Genomic DNA, 16,344 nt, shown 5'->3' with positions numbered 1-16,344 from the left:
AGCAACTGGAGAGTCAAAAGTGCACCACTACGATGAGGAACCTTGATACTCGATTGAGAACTTGACGGAATTCAGTATCCTCGATAGATGACAATGACTTCATAGATAAAGACACATATTACTCGTAGAGATTAAAAGAAACGTTAAATTCATGTCCGCGGAGACGCCATCCTTATCACACAAACACTAAAGAATATCCTTCTCTGTCTATTTGAAATCTTTGAGCACATTCGTGTCACATCAGGGATGCAACTTGGAACAGATTCAATGTAAGAAACCTACTCAGTCGTTAACAATAGTATTTACAATACCTAATATGTTACTCTTTTAAACAGAGCAGAACAATAATGTTACACAATTGGATATTATTTTGCATTATCTTTAATAGCCCGTGGTAGATCAAATGTATCCCTGGATCTCTGTGTTCCTGACAAGAGAGATGGTCCATACCAGAGGTGTAAGTATGTATAATCTATACATAATAGATCGATACAGAGGGCCAATAACTGGTATATAACATTTTTATCCTCAAAAGGCAAAAGACAAAAGCTACAGTTACAGATAAATAGCTACAGTCGTTTTGATTTATTTTTTTTTTTAACAAAAGCAAGTGAGAAACTGTACATAATATTAACAATATTTTATGGCAAGACCACTGAGGACTCTCTCCTCGGACTGCTCTCTTCGAACTCACTACGCTGTATTAGAGGACTTTGGTCCAACAAACCCAACAAGACTGTTACACATTTCTTCATTGTCCAATAAGGTGTCAAAGACTGGAAAAGTGCAAAAATGCATTTGCGCTGTAAAGTTAGAAGAAGTTGGTATGACTGGGGGAACAAAAATTTACTAATTTAATAAAATATAATAACAAACTAACCCTGATACTTGAGATTTCTGGTGACGTTGTTTGATATGATTGATTTGATCTGATTATCTTGTAGTTTAAGCTACTGTATTATGGGGCTGTAGCCCATTTTCATTCTTGGTTAAATGCAACATTTGAGATAGAAAACAGGCAAAGAAATGCAATGACATTTTGTGTTTCTATAGATGACATATAAGAGATTTTGGTTTACTCACATGTAGGTGATGATACAATAGTTGCATGCAGAGGCACTGAGTTGAACGAGTTTGTAGGCCTATATTCTCTGGGCATGCTTATGTTTCACTCAAAATCTGCTTTTCCTAATATACAAAATTGTTAAAGAGCTTCCAAAGTTGGCATTCACTTTGTTTCCCCCCCATACAGTTGCATCACCAAATATACTGTACCAATCCATTCATTTACAGTATATACATATATACTTCACATAATATGTATATATGTTGTGCACATTCCATGCAGCATATAAAAACCCTTTCTTTGAGTAATATTGTCTGGAATGAAGGGGGTTCAAAGAATAACCTGTTGTTTTAGATGGTGACTAGCAGTACTAGCCCGGCACAAATAAAGGGGCACTGCGAAGGGTGTTTCAAAATCATTTTCCGCGCCCGCCAAAGCGCTAGTTCGGTATTACCAGCCAGCACTGGCAAAGTCAAAAAGTATCAGGACTTCTGCAAAATGCTATGCAGCTAACAAAGCACATACTCAAGTCAGCTTGATGCATGTGCCCTTTGAGTTGTCATTGCCTCAACTGTGCACAAAGACCAGTCAATGCTTAAAAACGCCCCCAAAATGGCCTTGTTCCTACATGTGACAATAAAGTGATTTGATAAAATTGGATCACGTTTATGTCACATGAGATGTCCAGCATTAGTTTCAGGCAACATTTTACTTTTTTTTTGTTGTATTGACCTCTCAGTCAGCTTGAGTAAGATATATGCAGTCATAAACTTCCAACTAATTCAGAATCATTAAACTGTCATGCTAAAACCGCAAGTGCAGATATAACAACAGCTTAAAAGGTACAACGTTACTGCTAATAATATGCAAACGCTCCTAGGTTTCTGATGTGTAAACATTCCGAGGGTTAAGTAGACTGGTATAGTACATACAATAGTTGCGGTATTGTAATATCCGTGGAGGTATAAAATGTGGCTGTTTGGCAATAAGCAGGGTGAGAAAGGTTGCGGTGGTATCCCTGCCTTTGGAGTGTGAGCCAGGTAGAGTCGGGGAGACCTGAGGTGTAAACTCTCTGTGATTGTACTGATCTTGCATCTGTTGTATAATTGGAGTTTGGGATGGAAAGCATGGGTGCAATCTGATCCGCAAGGGCCAGTTAAGACGGCTCAGGAAACAGTTGCTAAGTGATTCTGTTGTGTGGGTTCTTGGCTGTCTCATATTAGATCTACTGTGCTACTCTAGTTTGTCTCATTGATTTCCTCTCTAATTTAATACATACAGCCATTTTACAGACTGAAGAAAGGACAATTATTTGTCAGGCATTCGTTCACGCACGTTGTCCGAACTAATAAATACCACTGGCTCTGTGGTGCTAAGGCAACTACTTCATAGTTCAACAGCTTGAAAGCAATCAGCTCATCTGATTGAATAAATCATAAGGAAACAATAAGAATAATTTATTTATATGGCGCTCAACAAAAAAAAAAAAATTAGGGATGCACTTTGTTTTGATTAGACATCACAGGTGGTTGTTATAATAGATGAGACATGTGGCTGGAAGAGGACGTCAGCCACATCAGGGTGGCTAAGCCTGCAGCTGCCTGGATGGCATCAGTGACACTGATGTGGACTTCTATTGTGATTGGGACCGTTGTGTGTCCGGGGTTATGGCAAATCATTGGATATGGCTAGAGAACGTGAATGTCTGGCCACTGGTGTTTGGAGGTTAGGCTAGTCTCGTTGGGCTACTAAGACAATGGCGTTGGGGGGGGGGATAAGTAAAGCACGGGGTAGGGGAAGACATCCCAAGGTCCCTCTACTGCTCGTCCAACTCAGCAATATCAGAGTTGCAGGAGGGCGGTGTGGACGATTGGACGTGGTTTGATACGGGTAGTGGGCTCGGGGTACTGGGCTGGGGGACGTCACTTGGGGCAGGGTCGCGAAGGGTCAGGGTTTCTGGAGCAGACTTTTTGCGGGGTCGGTCCTTGGGGACAGAGAGGGACTCGGGCGCGTCAGTGCACATGGGGGTGGTGGGGGCACTGGCAGGGCCGGTGAGGGAACAGGAGGACAGGGGCGTGTCGCCGATGGAGATCGACGGCGGAAAAAACCCAATCTTCTCGTTGGTGGCCTCCTGGATGGCGCGCTCAAACTCTCTCACCTCATCCATCGTCATGTCTGGATTGGAAAAAAGATTCATTGAGACCAATGAGAAGAAGAATTGGATGAGTAGTTGTTGTTTTTTTTACTCTTTGTTGACAATTTCAGAGAACAAAAGGCTGTAGCTCCATAACTTCAAGTCATTATTAGAGCCACAGATATACCCAGAAAAACACACATCAAAGTCAAAACAACGCTGAAATAAAAAACATATTCAAAAACAAGTAGTACTTTTTGTCAGCTAGCATTGTGTTATTTAAATAGAGCACAACAGTGACCTCCTACTTTTTGAACAGCTTTGGTTTTGGAAGTGAATTTCCCATTCATTTACTATATTGACGTTTCAGAAAATCCATATATAAAGAGTTTTAGGCATGGAAGCAAGCCAACTAGCAACGAGATGAATCATGACCATAAAACATTTGATTCCGAGCAAAAAAAAATTGGAAAACAGAATAAAGGAAAAGGTACAAGACTGTACAGAATTATTTCAAGAGGTATGAACTACTCATCCCATTAACCATTGCGAATGGCGACTCGCCACCTCTGGAAACCCCCAAAAAATGTTTAAACTAAACATTGTCAATATAAAATGAAGACCGATTCAGCAACTGCATGCCTCATTTCTCGCCTCAAATGTTTTCAAAAACACATTTCGGTGAACTATTTTTGTAATATAAGAGAACGTTTCTAAACAAGATGCCATGTTGGTAGCGTTTGAAATCCGGGAGCAGACCACGGAGTAGCACATACGAGCACATACTCTGACTAGCTGTTTGCGGGTGCGGTACACATTTTCATGGTCATAGTAAGCTCCACCTATCAGAAACGTCACTGTTACACTTAGGATTGTGGGTAATATAGTACCTCTCTGTGGCATTGCGAATAAAACATATTTTTCTTAAATCAAGGTCGATATCATACGGACTTCTACAGGAGCATATACCATCGTTTCACAATCTTGTGGATGGTGGTAAGTCTACCTTGGATGGTTACAATATTATGGCTAAGGAATCAAATCTGCAATTCAGAATATGAATGTGATTTTCACTTCAGGAACCTCACTGATGAGCTCCATTACCAAAATGTTTCTAGTGTTTATTTGTTCATGTTTCCTAGATACCTTTTCATACCTTTAGAGACTTGAATGATCATATTCTCTACACACTCAACCGTTCATGTGTGCATTGTTTGACTCAATGTAGGACAGAATGAGTAGACGTATGTGGACAGCTATATGCGACTGTGACGACTGTCACCAACGCAACGGGGGTCAAGTACGAGACAGAGCTGGGCCAATGGAGTACAGAAACAATGAAAAAGACACATACGCTTGCTTTGTCATGGATCTCTATGTCATCCAGTGAAGATGGGTTTGTTGTGGAATGCTCTTGCTGCTCATGGCAAACTTTAATGTTGGTTTTCTCATGCATTTGTCTCTCGTAATCCCGCACGTCATCCAAAGTCATATCTGGAAGAAGGGGGGTAGGGGGGGAATGAGGAGTCGAAATGTTGTTTACTCCTCTATAACGGCGCTCCAGCTGACGAACAGGTGGGGGGAGGAGAGGATGCGGTGGCAAAGGTGCATTCCATGAGTGAGCGTAGCGTGTTTAACGGATGATTAGAGCTTTTTAAAAGTTAAAGCTTTAGAGTGCTAGCTTCCCATTACGCAGCCACACCAGGAAGGAGGGAGAAAAGAAGGTCAAGGACGTTTCAAGATTAAGGAAAAGCGTGAACAATCCACACCCAAAGAAGAGGTTGGATCGTTGGAAAGCACAAGAAAGCAACACCTTATTCTCCGGGCAGAATCATTCCCACATGTGAAAGGATTTAGGGAGTAGTTCAAGCATCCAGGCTGTATGGAAACTGTGGTATAAAGGGTAGTGGTTAAAGGGAGGAGAGGAGAGTAGTATGTTTCATGGCAAAGATAATGGGCTTGTTATCTTAGTGCCCTACAGCTATGGAAAAAGCTCAACAGCTGAGAGTGAGTAAATGTGTTGAGGCACTTATGGCTGCAAACAGGGCTGCCTCTTGAGCAACCAGACTCTCAGAGAAACAGACAGAGGCAGCTTTCATGTTTCAGTGAGAGCATCATTCTTCACGGATGTCAATTTCCAGTTATTCCTTCATGAAATTGTAGCATTGTTGGCAATGTTTATACCCATACACAAGCATAAATATGCCTTTTTTCTGGCTTTAATATGAAAAATAGTGCCAAATACTGTTTAATTTATTAAAATAGTATTACACCATTACACTTGAATCTCAATAAACTGATTTATATGAATTTCTCCAACATGAAACATGAAAGAGTGTGGTTTGAGAGTCATTTTTATCGTGCAGGTTTCATTTGAACACAAACACTGTGACCGTGCCGGGACACGACAGTACAGTGTTTGTCATTTAGTGGGTTAGTTAGTGGTGACACCAAGAGAAGGATCCATGCTGTAGGAGAATGAGCAGGGCTGGCAGTGACAGGGTTGAATGCAGGTGGAGTGATTTTTTTTCATGCAAATAAACAGTTATCACACAACTGTGATTTATACAATCAAAGTAGCTATGACAGTGCTAACATATTAAAGAATAGTAGTAACATAACACTTAAAGAAGGGTTGTAAATATAAGGAAATACAAGTACATGGACAATTTAAAGGTCTTACAAACTAGTTATGTATTCCTTAGCAATTATTCAGAATGAAAATTGATTTTTTTCATCTATGAATTCATAAAATGAAGATGCTCCATACTTATTTATATAGGAAAGGTAAATGCTATTGTGTAGGAAATGCATTTGTGATGCTCCTTGATGAAAGGTAGAGTGTATAGAAAGCAGCACTGTAGAAAAGGGCTGATAGACCTACCAATCCACTCATCCACCCAGGCGAATGCCTGTCTGTGTCCCAGCAGCAGCACATCCCGAACCACCTATAACACAGAAAGTAGTTACTCACACAACATCTTTTTATTAATCAATGTTATTATGTTTAAAAGCAAAATATTCAAGATTCAGACTGTAGACATGTGGTTATGGAGACTCTAGTCTTTAGTAATTTAAATTAGAATTTAGCTCAGTGGCAAAACTGCTTTAAAGCTACTACGAAGAACTTTCATTGCAAATCTAAAATTTTTCTGCAGCATGGTCTGACAGTCTGTCCTGTACAGTCCGGGTTCTGGTTATTCCATGCCACCCCCTCCCTCCAGTGGGCCCAGCAATACGGCCTGGCCATCCAGCAGCGTGGGGTCGGTGTTGGCTCCCAGCCATGGAGGTATTAAGAGAACTAGATACAGCGTTGGAGGCGGGGCCCCGTTTATTCCTATGAAAGTTTCTCAGTGGCGCATGATGCCAAAATGGCTCGACCCACATGGAGCAGGCGCAGTAGCATCCGCTCAGTCACATGGCTTGGTCACAGGGTCACAGCCGTCACGGCTTGCTTACTCTGTCTCCCAGCCCTCGCTCCAGCCTCGATCTGGGTCTCATTTACATGAACGGAGGAAGGGAAATAACTCTGGATTCAGCTATTAGGGCATTTTACAGCTTTTAGGACTTAATGATTTAAATAAGGGCTATTTAAGTGTTCATACTGGGAAGTTGATTCACCTCAAAAAAAATGATCGTCTGAGTTACAGACGTCTCTTTCTCAATGTAAATCTATGGGAAAAAGTATTTTTGGGCCCAATGGCATCACATGACGGACAGAGCTCTCCACCTCCCGCCGGAGTTCCAACTGCAGGTCGAAGGTGGCAGCAAAATCGGATCTGGCTGCAGGTCGCTACCGGAGGTCCCACTGCAGTCTGAGCTGAAGGAGTTTCTGGTGAAGCTGCAGGATTTTGTTGGAATCTGACCCGGTGGCACCGGGAGTAACTATACAGAAATAGCCAATCTTCTTGCTGAGGGTCTTACTTATTTATGCAAAAATACATATGTAGGTCATAAACTGCAGAGGCATCCGTATTAAATTCAGTCTGTTTCATAACCAGTTAAAAGTTCCTCGTAGTAACTTTATCCAGCTGCCTCAGAGCAACACCATAGACAATTGTTTTTTTTAATAACAATGACCAACTGGTTTGGAGGACTGGACCAAAAAAAATGAGCACAGCCAAGCAAAGAAGTACAGATGGAAGGATTTGTTTCTGTAACTTAAAGCCAAGGTTCAACTTAATGTACGACTGAAATGAAAGATCTCACATCCATCCCATGGGCGACCTCTCACCTTGTGCACAAACTGCTCCACACGTGTCTGCAGACCCCACACCTCAAACTTGACGGTGACCAGTTTGTACGAGCACATGATTGGATCCTGGGTGTCCCTCCAACCCTCCTGAAGAATCCCCCGCGACGTCTTATCTGACTTGAAGTATCGCAGGTCCTGCGATGGAGGATGGGGGGGGAATGATCACACATATGTTTAATATTACAATAATTAACCCAAACCTTCAGGCATCGTTGTTTCTGCACCCCAGCGGAGAGCCTAAAATTACATGCACGACTGAATGCCAGTATTAAATACCATTCGTATTAACCGCTCTGGTCCTTGGAGAATCTCTATCTGGGCTCGTTAGAGCTGAGGCAATCTGTTATCAAACAGCTCTGAAGACAATTACAAGCTCTCACACTTCACAGACTCTGAAGTATGAAAGGCTTTCAGACTCCAGATGAATGCTGTGTGAGATGGGAGAGGCATATCAAGCAGCAAATGCAGCTGCTAGACAAGTGGGATTGAGGTTTAAAGTTTGTATTTGGGCGTCAATATCAAATTTAACAGACAATAAAAACATCAAGTATACTATTATCTTCCTTCTGAAGATCCTCATAGAGATAGGAGAACTTTCACACTGGAAATGGTTGGGTATAAAACAATTTAGATGACAGATCATACTGTTTTCATCTAAATCATGTTGTTTTACTAGAGCACTACCAGATTCAACACTACACTTACACCTCCTCAGCAGCGTTAACTCCCAGCAGCCATCAGCATCTACACACTCGCACCTCCGCAAGCTCACCTCGGACTCTTTATAGTAGCGCTCGGGGATCTCATCGTAGGCGATGTCGATGAAACACACCTCCCTCTCCTGCTCCTTCAGCTCGGTGTCAAAGATCTGAAAGCAGAACGGATCGGTTTGCCAGCGCTCACTGCACAGTAGCCTCCTCACAGATAAAAATACACCTCAGAAATGTGTCTCTTCCAGGTTACATCATCATCATCATCACATATGTGGCTGGCAAACCTGCCATTCTGCTTGACACAAGAGTTGGAAATTATTCACACTGTTACCAACGCTCGACTGTGCATCTTGTCACTATCTGTCCCCTCGACGCTCAGCCAAACACTAGAGACACATGTTGTACTTGCTTACATAACCAGGAGGTGGTGCTCTGTGCACAAGTGACACAGTGTTGATTGCAATTACTGTTTCATATGTTGATGAGACAACTGTGCAGCCTTGTTAGTTTTTATGATTCTTTTTTATTATCAGATTATATGGACCTTCTTACTACAATAAATCAAGAATGAATGTATATAAGCTACTTTTACATGAATGCTTATACAGTATACAGTAAATTAGGGCTAAATGATTTTTAAAAAACATGTAAATTGCGGTTTATTTGACTGATTGCAATATGATTTGCATATTAGGGGGAATAATAATTTTTTACATCCTTATTCTCATTTTCATTGAAAAACATAAAATGATGATGGTGTGATTTTTGCGGTGTTCTGCTCCAAACATAGACGTTTTCTGTAGAATATGATAGGCCTGTAGGCCAGGACATCTCTGCAGCACCACAATATTTATTCAAAATGATATTTTGACACACATTTCACCTCTAACAAGTATTGTGCTTCCTGTGAGTTGAAAAGTGCAAAAGGGGGCTCAGATGTAGCTTAGTGTTTAGAGCGGGTCGTCCTTTAACCACAAGGTTGGCAGTTCGATCCTGGGCTCCTACAGTCTGCATGTCAAAGTGTCCTTGAGCGAGACACTAAAATCCCCTAGTTGCTCCCCGGGCGCTTACAGTAGCCCACTGCTCATAAAATACTTAGGATGGGTTAAATGCAGAGGACAAATTTAATGTATGTATCTGTATGTATATGATGAATGTAATAAAGGTTTATAGCTAAGGCCATATTACGATTTCGATACAATTTGCATAGTTGTGCAGTCTATTTATATACTAGTACACCCACACACACTTACAGTACAAATACCATCTCACGTGGACATCCTTGAACAGAGCTCTCGCTACAGTGCTGGCCATATAGCCGCAAGGGAAATCTGTGTGTGCATTTAAAGTGAGGTTAGAGGCCACAGGCTTCATTTAAAGGATTTATCTTTCATTTAACTACTGTAAAGAGGGGGGGGGGGAAGCAGATCTAAGAAGCAGATATAGATACCCAATAACCTTCCACGTGATATCAAAATGGCCATAGCCATCGGTGTGTGAATGGCTGAATACTGACATGTAGTGTAAAGCGATTTTAAGTGGACTATATAAATGCAAGTCCATTTACCATATAGATAGATAGATAGATAATAACAGACTAAAGCACAATGGAGTGTGGTTGAGACAGGAACTATGAAGCTGAGTCTAAATCAAATGGATAAAATCTTCTATCACGATGATTAGAAGTTTTTTACATCATAATTATGGTTCATTTTCTGTACTATAAATGTATACACTTTACATAAACATCCCGGGTAATACAGCTTACGTTTTTAATATCAATACATTATCGGTCGCTGTATGCCTTCTCATCTTTTTTGAGTTTTGCCTCTCAACTGAATGTGAACTTTCTCTCCCACCAGATACATCCACCTCTTACCCTCCCCACCCTGTTTCTCCCTTCCCTCCTCCTCCTCCTCTTCCTCTCTCTCTCTCTCTCTCTCTCTTTCCCTTCTTTTCTCCTCCTCCCCTCCAAGGGTGCATTCTGTCATTTACAGTGTGTGATGAGCACTGCTGGCACAATAAGGGTGATATGTCAGCATGCATGAGTGCAGCCAAGCGACAGGAGGGGGAGACTGGGATGAAGAGAGAGAGAGAGAGAGAGAGAGAGAGAGAGAGAGAGAGAGAGAGAGAGAGAGAGGTGGATGAGAGGAGAAAAGGAGGAGGTAAACAATGAAAAGGAGATGCAGTGGTGTGTGTGTGTGTGTGTGTGTGTGTGTGTGTGTGTGTGTGTGTGTGTGTGTGTGTGTGAGGGGGGGGGGTGTAATAAGAGGAGAGGAATGGAGTCATGGGGAGGGAGGGAGAGGAAAAGGAAAAGGGAGTCGAGGAACAGAGGGGGAATAAATGCAGAGACTGGCAAGGAAAAGAAATGAGGAGGGAGGGAATGACAGGGAGGAACTGAATCTACAATGAGCACGTACACATCACTTTGCAAAATACAAATACACGAGTGTCTGAATGACTTGGAAGAATCCTCGGCTTATCGAAGCATTTTCAAACTAAGTAAAACAGAATTTGAAGTAAATCATCCGACGTTTAACCCTCTGAGACCCGCGATCCCGACTGACTTCACTGTCTTTCAGAGGCTCTAGTAGGTTCAGTTTTAGGGCTAAAGCGAAGACACAGATATCATGTGAGACTAGAACACTTAAGGAATCCTTTGCTACCATGTCGGGAAGGAGGCTAAGTAACGCTCCAAAGTTGGGCTAAATTTTAGGGAGGAAAAACTGGCATGGCCATTTTCAAAGGGGTCCCTTGACCTTTGACCTCAAGATATGTGAATGAAAATTGGTTATATGAGTATATGGTGTTCCTCAAGGTCTTGGTGTCTTAATGTGGTATTTTGGAGGGATTATTGATAATTTTTATCAATTCTCAAGTGGTAAAAAAAAAGGTTAAATCTAGCACCCAATCATTGTAAGAAATGGTATCAACCTAACAAATTCACAAAAAGTTTCAATCGCTAGTTTCAAGTCTTCTTCAATACAGCATGATGTTCATTTAGTAAATTATGGTCCCATTTAGAGTCAAACAGACCATAAAGTAGGGGATGCTTTAGGGCATGGCTACCGTGTGATTGACAGGTTGCTACCACAGCGTTGTCCGGTCTAGGAGTTGTCTGCGTTTTTGTCTTAGAACTTCAACCCTTTCACAGTGCGTTTTCAGTTCATGAAAGATGATTGTACCATTTTGATCACCTCAAAATGTCTTATTCAGAGTTCAGTTGTGCTTTGCTCCACCCTCTAATGTCTCACTTCTTGTTGCAAATAACCTAGATGGCGACGGCCAAAAGTGCCGAACTTGAGGTTTCAAAACGGCATTCCACAAACCAATAGGTGACGTCACAGTGACTACGTCCACTTCTTATTATGCAGTCTATGTGTGTGACCAATAGCATTTTTTAACAAACAGTGATAAAGTAAAGGGTGCTGAAAGGTTGGAAAAGTAGAATACGACAAAAGAAAAGAAAGAAAGAATGAAACAAGTGTTTTCTCATTCCGCCTGCTGTGTAGTTCAGGATCCCTGGGAGAGATAACAAGAGCAACACATGCCTCAGGACACATGTTAAAGCTTAATGTGTGTGTGTGTGTGACAGTGGATAGTGCTGGAATTTTGCATGTCATGTACTGTTACTGCACCCTCCATTCAAACGGTGCATGATGTCCACTCACACACCCACTCATTTCCTGTCCACATATCCACAATTTTCTCCTCACATGCACCGTTCCTTCCTTTTCATTCCTCCGTCTTTCACTCCTTTCCACTTGTTTTTTTCCATTTGCTTTCTTTTGGACTCACACACAGTGTCAAGACACCCGGAGTGGACAGATGTATGTTATGCCATCACAGTCCAAGCATGGGGGAAAACATAACACTTGCTCAGAGAGAGAGAGAGAGAGAGAGAGTGTTATTATGTAAAACACAGCTGCATTTGTATTATTTCACGGCATCCTTCATAGCAAATAACTAAACTGATTATACAATGTCATAAAACATGCAAAGCTTCTTGTTTGTTTGCCCTGAAGATGTTACGCAAAGTAGTGCAGCTGTATCATTGAATCATTGATTTGAAAGTGTGTGTAGACGATGAAATGCCGCTCTTATATCTCAGCTTGTACGAACACGTGTCAACAATTTCACAGACGCATGTTTATGCAACAGAACTGCGATTTGTCTCCGTTTTTATTCAGTAAATGCATTTGCTGCAGGCGATTTCTGTTTAGATTTAATAAAAATAGTCTTGATGTGTCGCCTTGTCGCGTCAAAGCAAACAAGCGTCAATCTAAAACGCCGCTGCATGTTTAATGCACGCTGACAGTGCGTCCATTTCTGTCTCCCTCTGCGCTTTATGAGTACATATATAAAGTCTGAGACACATCGACAAGACGTTCGGGTGAAGTTTGGAGCCGTTCCTCCCTTATACAATCACCAAATCACTGACAATTTGTAGCTAAATAAGAAGACATTAACCCGCTGGCCGCCCACCATGATATATTTCAAGCAATTTGTCTGTTGCACACCAACCCTACCATTTCTCTTCCTCACTGTCCGGGCAGTGGCAGCCTTTCATTTGATGACTAATGCTCCTACAAACTGGAGAGTGAAGTAAAATATAGAGAGAAAGAAAGTGAGGAGGCTAACAGCCCAAATGAAATTAGCCGCCCAACAAGTGGAGCTGTTATCGACAGACTCTCAGGGCGCATAATAATATAGACGGGATTGCAAATGAGGGTCTGAGAGTTGCCAGATGTGCCCGGATGGTTTTTACTAAAGTAGCCTTTGCAGAGGTCTTTTTTTCGACTATATGTCTGAGATATTTTCTGTTTTAAATTGGCCTATTTTGGTGTTCATATTCATGTATAAGAAGCACAGAAGACGGGTAGCAGATGTATATTAAGCTGAGAGATTTGTATGGGAGTTATAGCCGAACTATTGGGTTCGGCTATAACTGTAAAGATTATTACAGAAATTTCAGTATCGGTGTATCGACCCATCCCTCCTCCTGGATGATCAGACATCGTACGTACAGAGGACACATACTACACTCCTTGTCCAACGTATCCTCATACGACGGTTCGTATGATATCTTACGAAAAGTTATTCCTCAGTTTCTTTCGCGTTTTCCTACGAACGTCCAGCAACAAGTGACACAATTGTCAATTTCCGCTGCAGTACTTTCAAAATAAACTTCCGTCTTCACGTGAAACAACTTGGTTAGGTTTAGGCAACAAAAACTACGTAGTTAGGTTTAGGAAAAGATTTAATTTGGGTTATAATAACACCGTCAATAGCGTTGACTTCTGGTTTCACACGTGGTATGAACACCGGTCTCCTGGGCTAAAGTCAGGTGTTTTTTGACCCCACCCTGACTTCCTCCATACGCAGCGTGTGTCGTTTTTTATACTTCCTGGTTCAGATTACGTGGATTACATACACATTTATTTATTGGGATATACACAAATTACAGTGCATCACTTTTAGGTATAGCTATGAACGGTGTATGAGAACAGCCTCAAAGCTCTGGTAACAAACACAGTATACTCACGTTGTCATTGCATCCTTTGTTGTCCTCATATTTTGTCTCTATGTGGATGGAGAACTTGGGCAAGAATGAGCACTGTGGATGAAGAAAGACAAAGATGTGAAACCACAAAAAAGATGTGCTGTATTATGTGCTGAGCAGTAGCCCTACGTGTCATAGTTGCCATTGTTGTTTTACTACTTTTAAAGCATTTAAAGAGTAATTAGAGATGTTCTGATATTTTTTTTTCCTTTCCGATAACTTAACTCGCGGTATCGGCTGATACCGAGTACCGGTCCGATACCAGCATGATTAAAAAAATACATAGATACTAGGGGTGTCACGATTTTGATTCTAAATTGGAAATCGATCGAAATTGGCTTCCGATCTCGATTATTGAAATCAAAAGCAGGATCGGCGATTATTTATTTTTTTCTCTGACCCCGCCCCCTCACACATGAAGTAATATACAGCTGTACTCAAGACATGTAACAGCCATCTCACTCATGGTTTGGACTATAAACCAGCACTCTATAGTCCAACAATGGCATGTTTAAATCGAAAATCGAATCGAATTGAGACCATAAAATCGAAACTCTAATCGAATTGTGACACCCCCAATAGATACTGACATTTTCCTCGCTCTGATTACGGTTACCGTTACACTCTCCACTAGCCCCGTACTGTTGTTGCCTGCTATCGTTATGTGACAAACGACCTGCAATCAGTTCATCTTCGCTCTTCTAAAACAGTAGTAGCCAGTGGCAGCCATGATACAGACTGTGTACTCGCCGATACCCGATCCCGAATCTCGGTATCGGAACAAGAGTAAATGTGCAAGTGGTGAGCAGTCTATCCTGCAGAAAGGTAACACTCCTTACTTCTGGTAATAATGCAGATAAGGTTACTTGGCTGGTAGCGTGTAGACTAAAGTGGACTTTTAAAGTACTTACTGTATTAACACTGACTGACAGAGACATTCTGTGTCTCTCTTTCTATGTTCCTCCTCATTGTATAACGCAAAACAAAGATCCAGGCTGTGATAGCGCAGCATGTCAATTTCTATCTCCTTGTCAAAACTGACAAAAGACGAGACAATTCATAAAGACTTTTGTGAATCTTTTTGCCTAAAAACTCATCTTGGCATGGGTGTATTTACACTGACTCATATACATGAACACAAAATGCCCACGCACACATGCAGAGACAACATCTAGCATTCTGTCGCCGTAACATTGTGTTGTCTTTCCCCTCTTGTCCCCGCTCTCTAAAGTGGGGTGACTCATGCTGTCAACAGAAGCCCCTATAGCTAAGCCTAATCGGATGCACGTGTGTCTTGAAAATGTGTCCGCTTATTCTGCCAACGCTTCGTGTGTTTTCAAGGGTTAATCACAGGTCACACAGGCAGATCTGCTTATTAGCAAAGGCACGCCCACTGGTGTGTGTGTGTGTGTGTGTTGGAGGGGTAAACTGAGATGTTTTGATCAGTGCAGACATGGAAGATGCAGGTCTTAACTAACAAAACCCAATCCCTTTGTAGCAGCAATATACTGTGGCTACACTTCAAACAGCAGCAGACGTAATTCACTTCTGTACACACATTACAGCAGGGGTGTCAAACATACTGTATGGCCTGAGGGCCAGACCCAGCAAAGGGTTGAAATCCAGCCCACTGGATGACTTTACAAAGTGTGAAAATTGCATTTTGTTCATGCAGGAGCTGCCGGTAGAAAATTTCTTCGTCAAAAAGCATAAAAGTGGACACAGTGGAGTTTTGGGTTTTCCAAGAAAGATGGATTAGTTCCTATTTGTTCACAGAGGTAACCGTGGAAGCCAGTGTGCTCGGTCTGTTCACAGCACCTTTCAGTGCTCAAGGAATATAATATTTGGCAACCACTATCAGACTCATCATGGCCAAAAATACAAGAACTTGCTAAGAGAACTGTGAACAGAAAAGATGCATGATTTGTTGACGGGTTTGGCCCGTGAACTAAAATTAGTTTGACACCCCTGCGTTATAGCTTCTAAAAAGAGTGAACCACAACTTTGCACTGGACTGGTGCACCATAATAAAGACATGCAGTGTGACATATAGGATACTTACTGTATATTCTAGAGGCCGTGGCGTGAGGCGACACAGACATCGGATCAGGGCAGAGACAGAACACAGGAATAACACAGTTAGTTATGTAGCCTCTTTAAATTTTCCACAGCATGAAAGGAAACGAGAAGGCCACAGCGTACCCAAAAAAATGTGTGAGACATACAGCAACTGCATTAGTGACTGTCACATACCTGACACCTCACATCATCCCCTCCCTTAGTGACTTTATTTCCTCTACTTTCTCGAATTTGCTCTCATCAAAAAAGAAATTCCCTTTTATCTATAACTCCTAAGCTGGTAACACTCCTCCCTTGGATCAGGATCATTAAAGCATTACAGAAGTCTGTCCCGGGCACTGCGGCGGCTCTGATCTACTGGCTGCTCGTAATGTCGGTGAGTTACGAGTCAAAGCTTATTCCGCCGCTGCTTCTGCTGCGCACGTTAGAAGTCAGCGTGGATGAAAAGCATTTGCTTCATCGGCAAAACTGTAAACTTGTAAATACATGTCGGCTTTAACGTGTTTATATGTCAATAACATGTTGGCGCTCTCT

General features: G+C 41.8%; 1 protein-coding gene across 1 annotated transcript in view; it reads right to left on the bottom strand.

Annotated features, from left to right (window-relative positions):
• Window positions 1-575: 575 nt before the first annotated feature.
• The window catches only part of LOC141764943 (cytoplasmic phosphatidylinositol transfer protein 1-like), an 86,607-nt gene continuing 70,838 nt past the window's right edge, over window positions 576-16,344 (bottom strand). Inside the window, exons 4-9 of the mRNA XM_074630649.1 lie at window positions 15,794-15,801; window positions 13,714-13,785; window positions 8,228-8,323; window positions 7,435-7,590; window positions 6,085-6,148; window positions 576-3,241 (exon numbers count right to left, since the gene is read on the bottom strand). Of these exons, the coding sequence (XP_074486750.1) occupies window positions 2,883-3,241; window positions 6,085-6,148; window positions 7,435-7,590; window positions 8,228-8,323; window positions 13,714-13,785; window positions 15,794-15,801 (755 nt within the window). The 3' untranslated portion in view covers window positions 576-2,882. The remainder of the gene's footprint in view (window positions 3,242-6,084; window positions 6,149-7,434; window positions 7,591-8,227; window positions 8,324-13,713; window positions 13,786-15,793; window positions 15,802-16,344) is intronic.

This window comes from Sebastes fasciatus, chromosome 3 (assembly GCF_043250625.1).
Source record: "Sebastes fasciatus isolate fSebFas1 chromosome 3, fSebFas1.pri, whole genome shotgun sequence".
Lineage (NCBI taxonomy): Eukaryota > Metazoa > Chordata > Actinopteri > Perciformes > Sebastidae > Sebastes > Sebastes fasciatus.
This window is presented reverse-complemented; position numbering and strand designations above follow the sequence as displayed.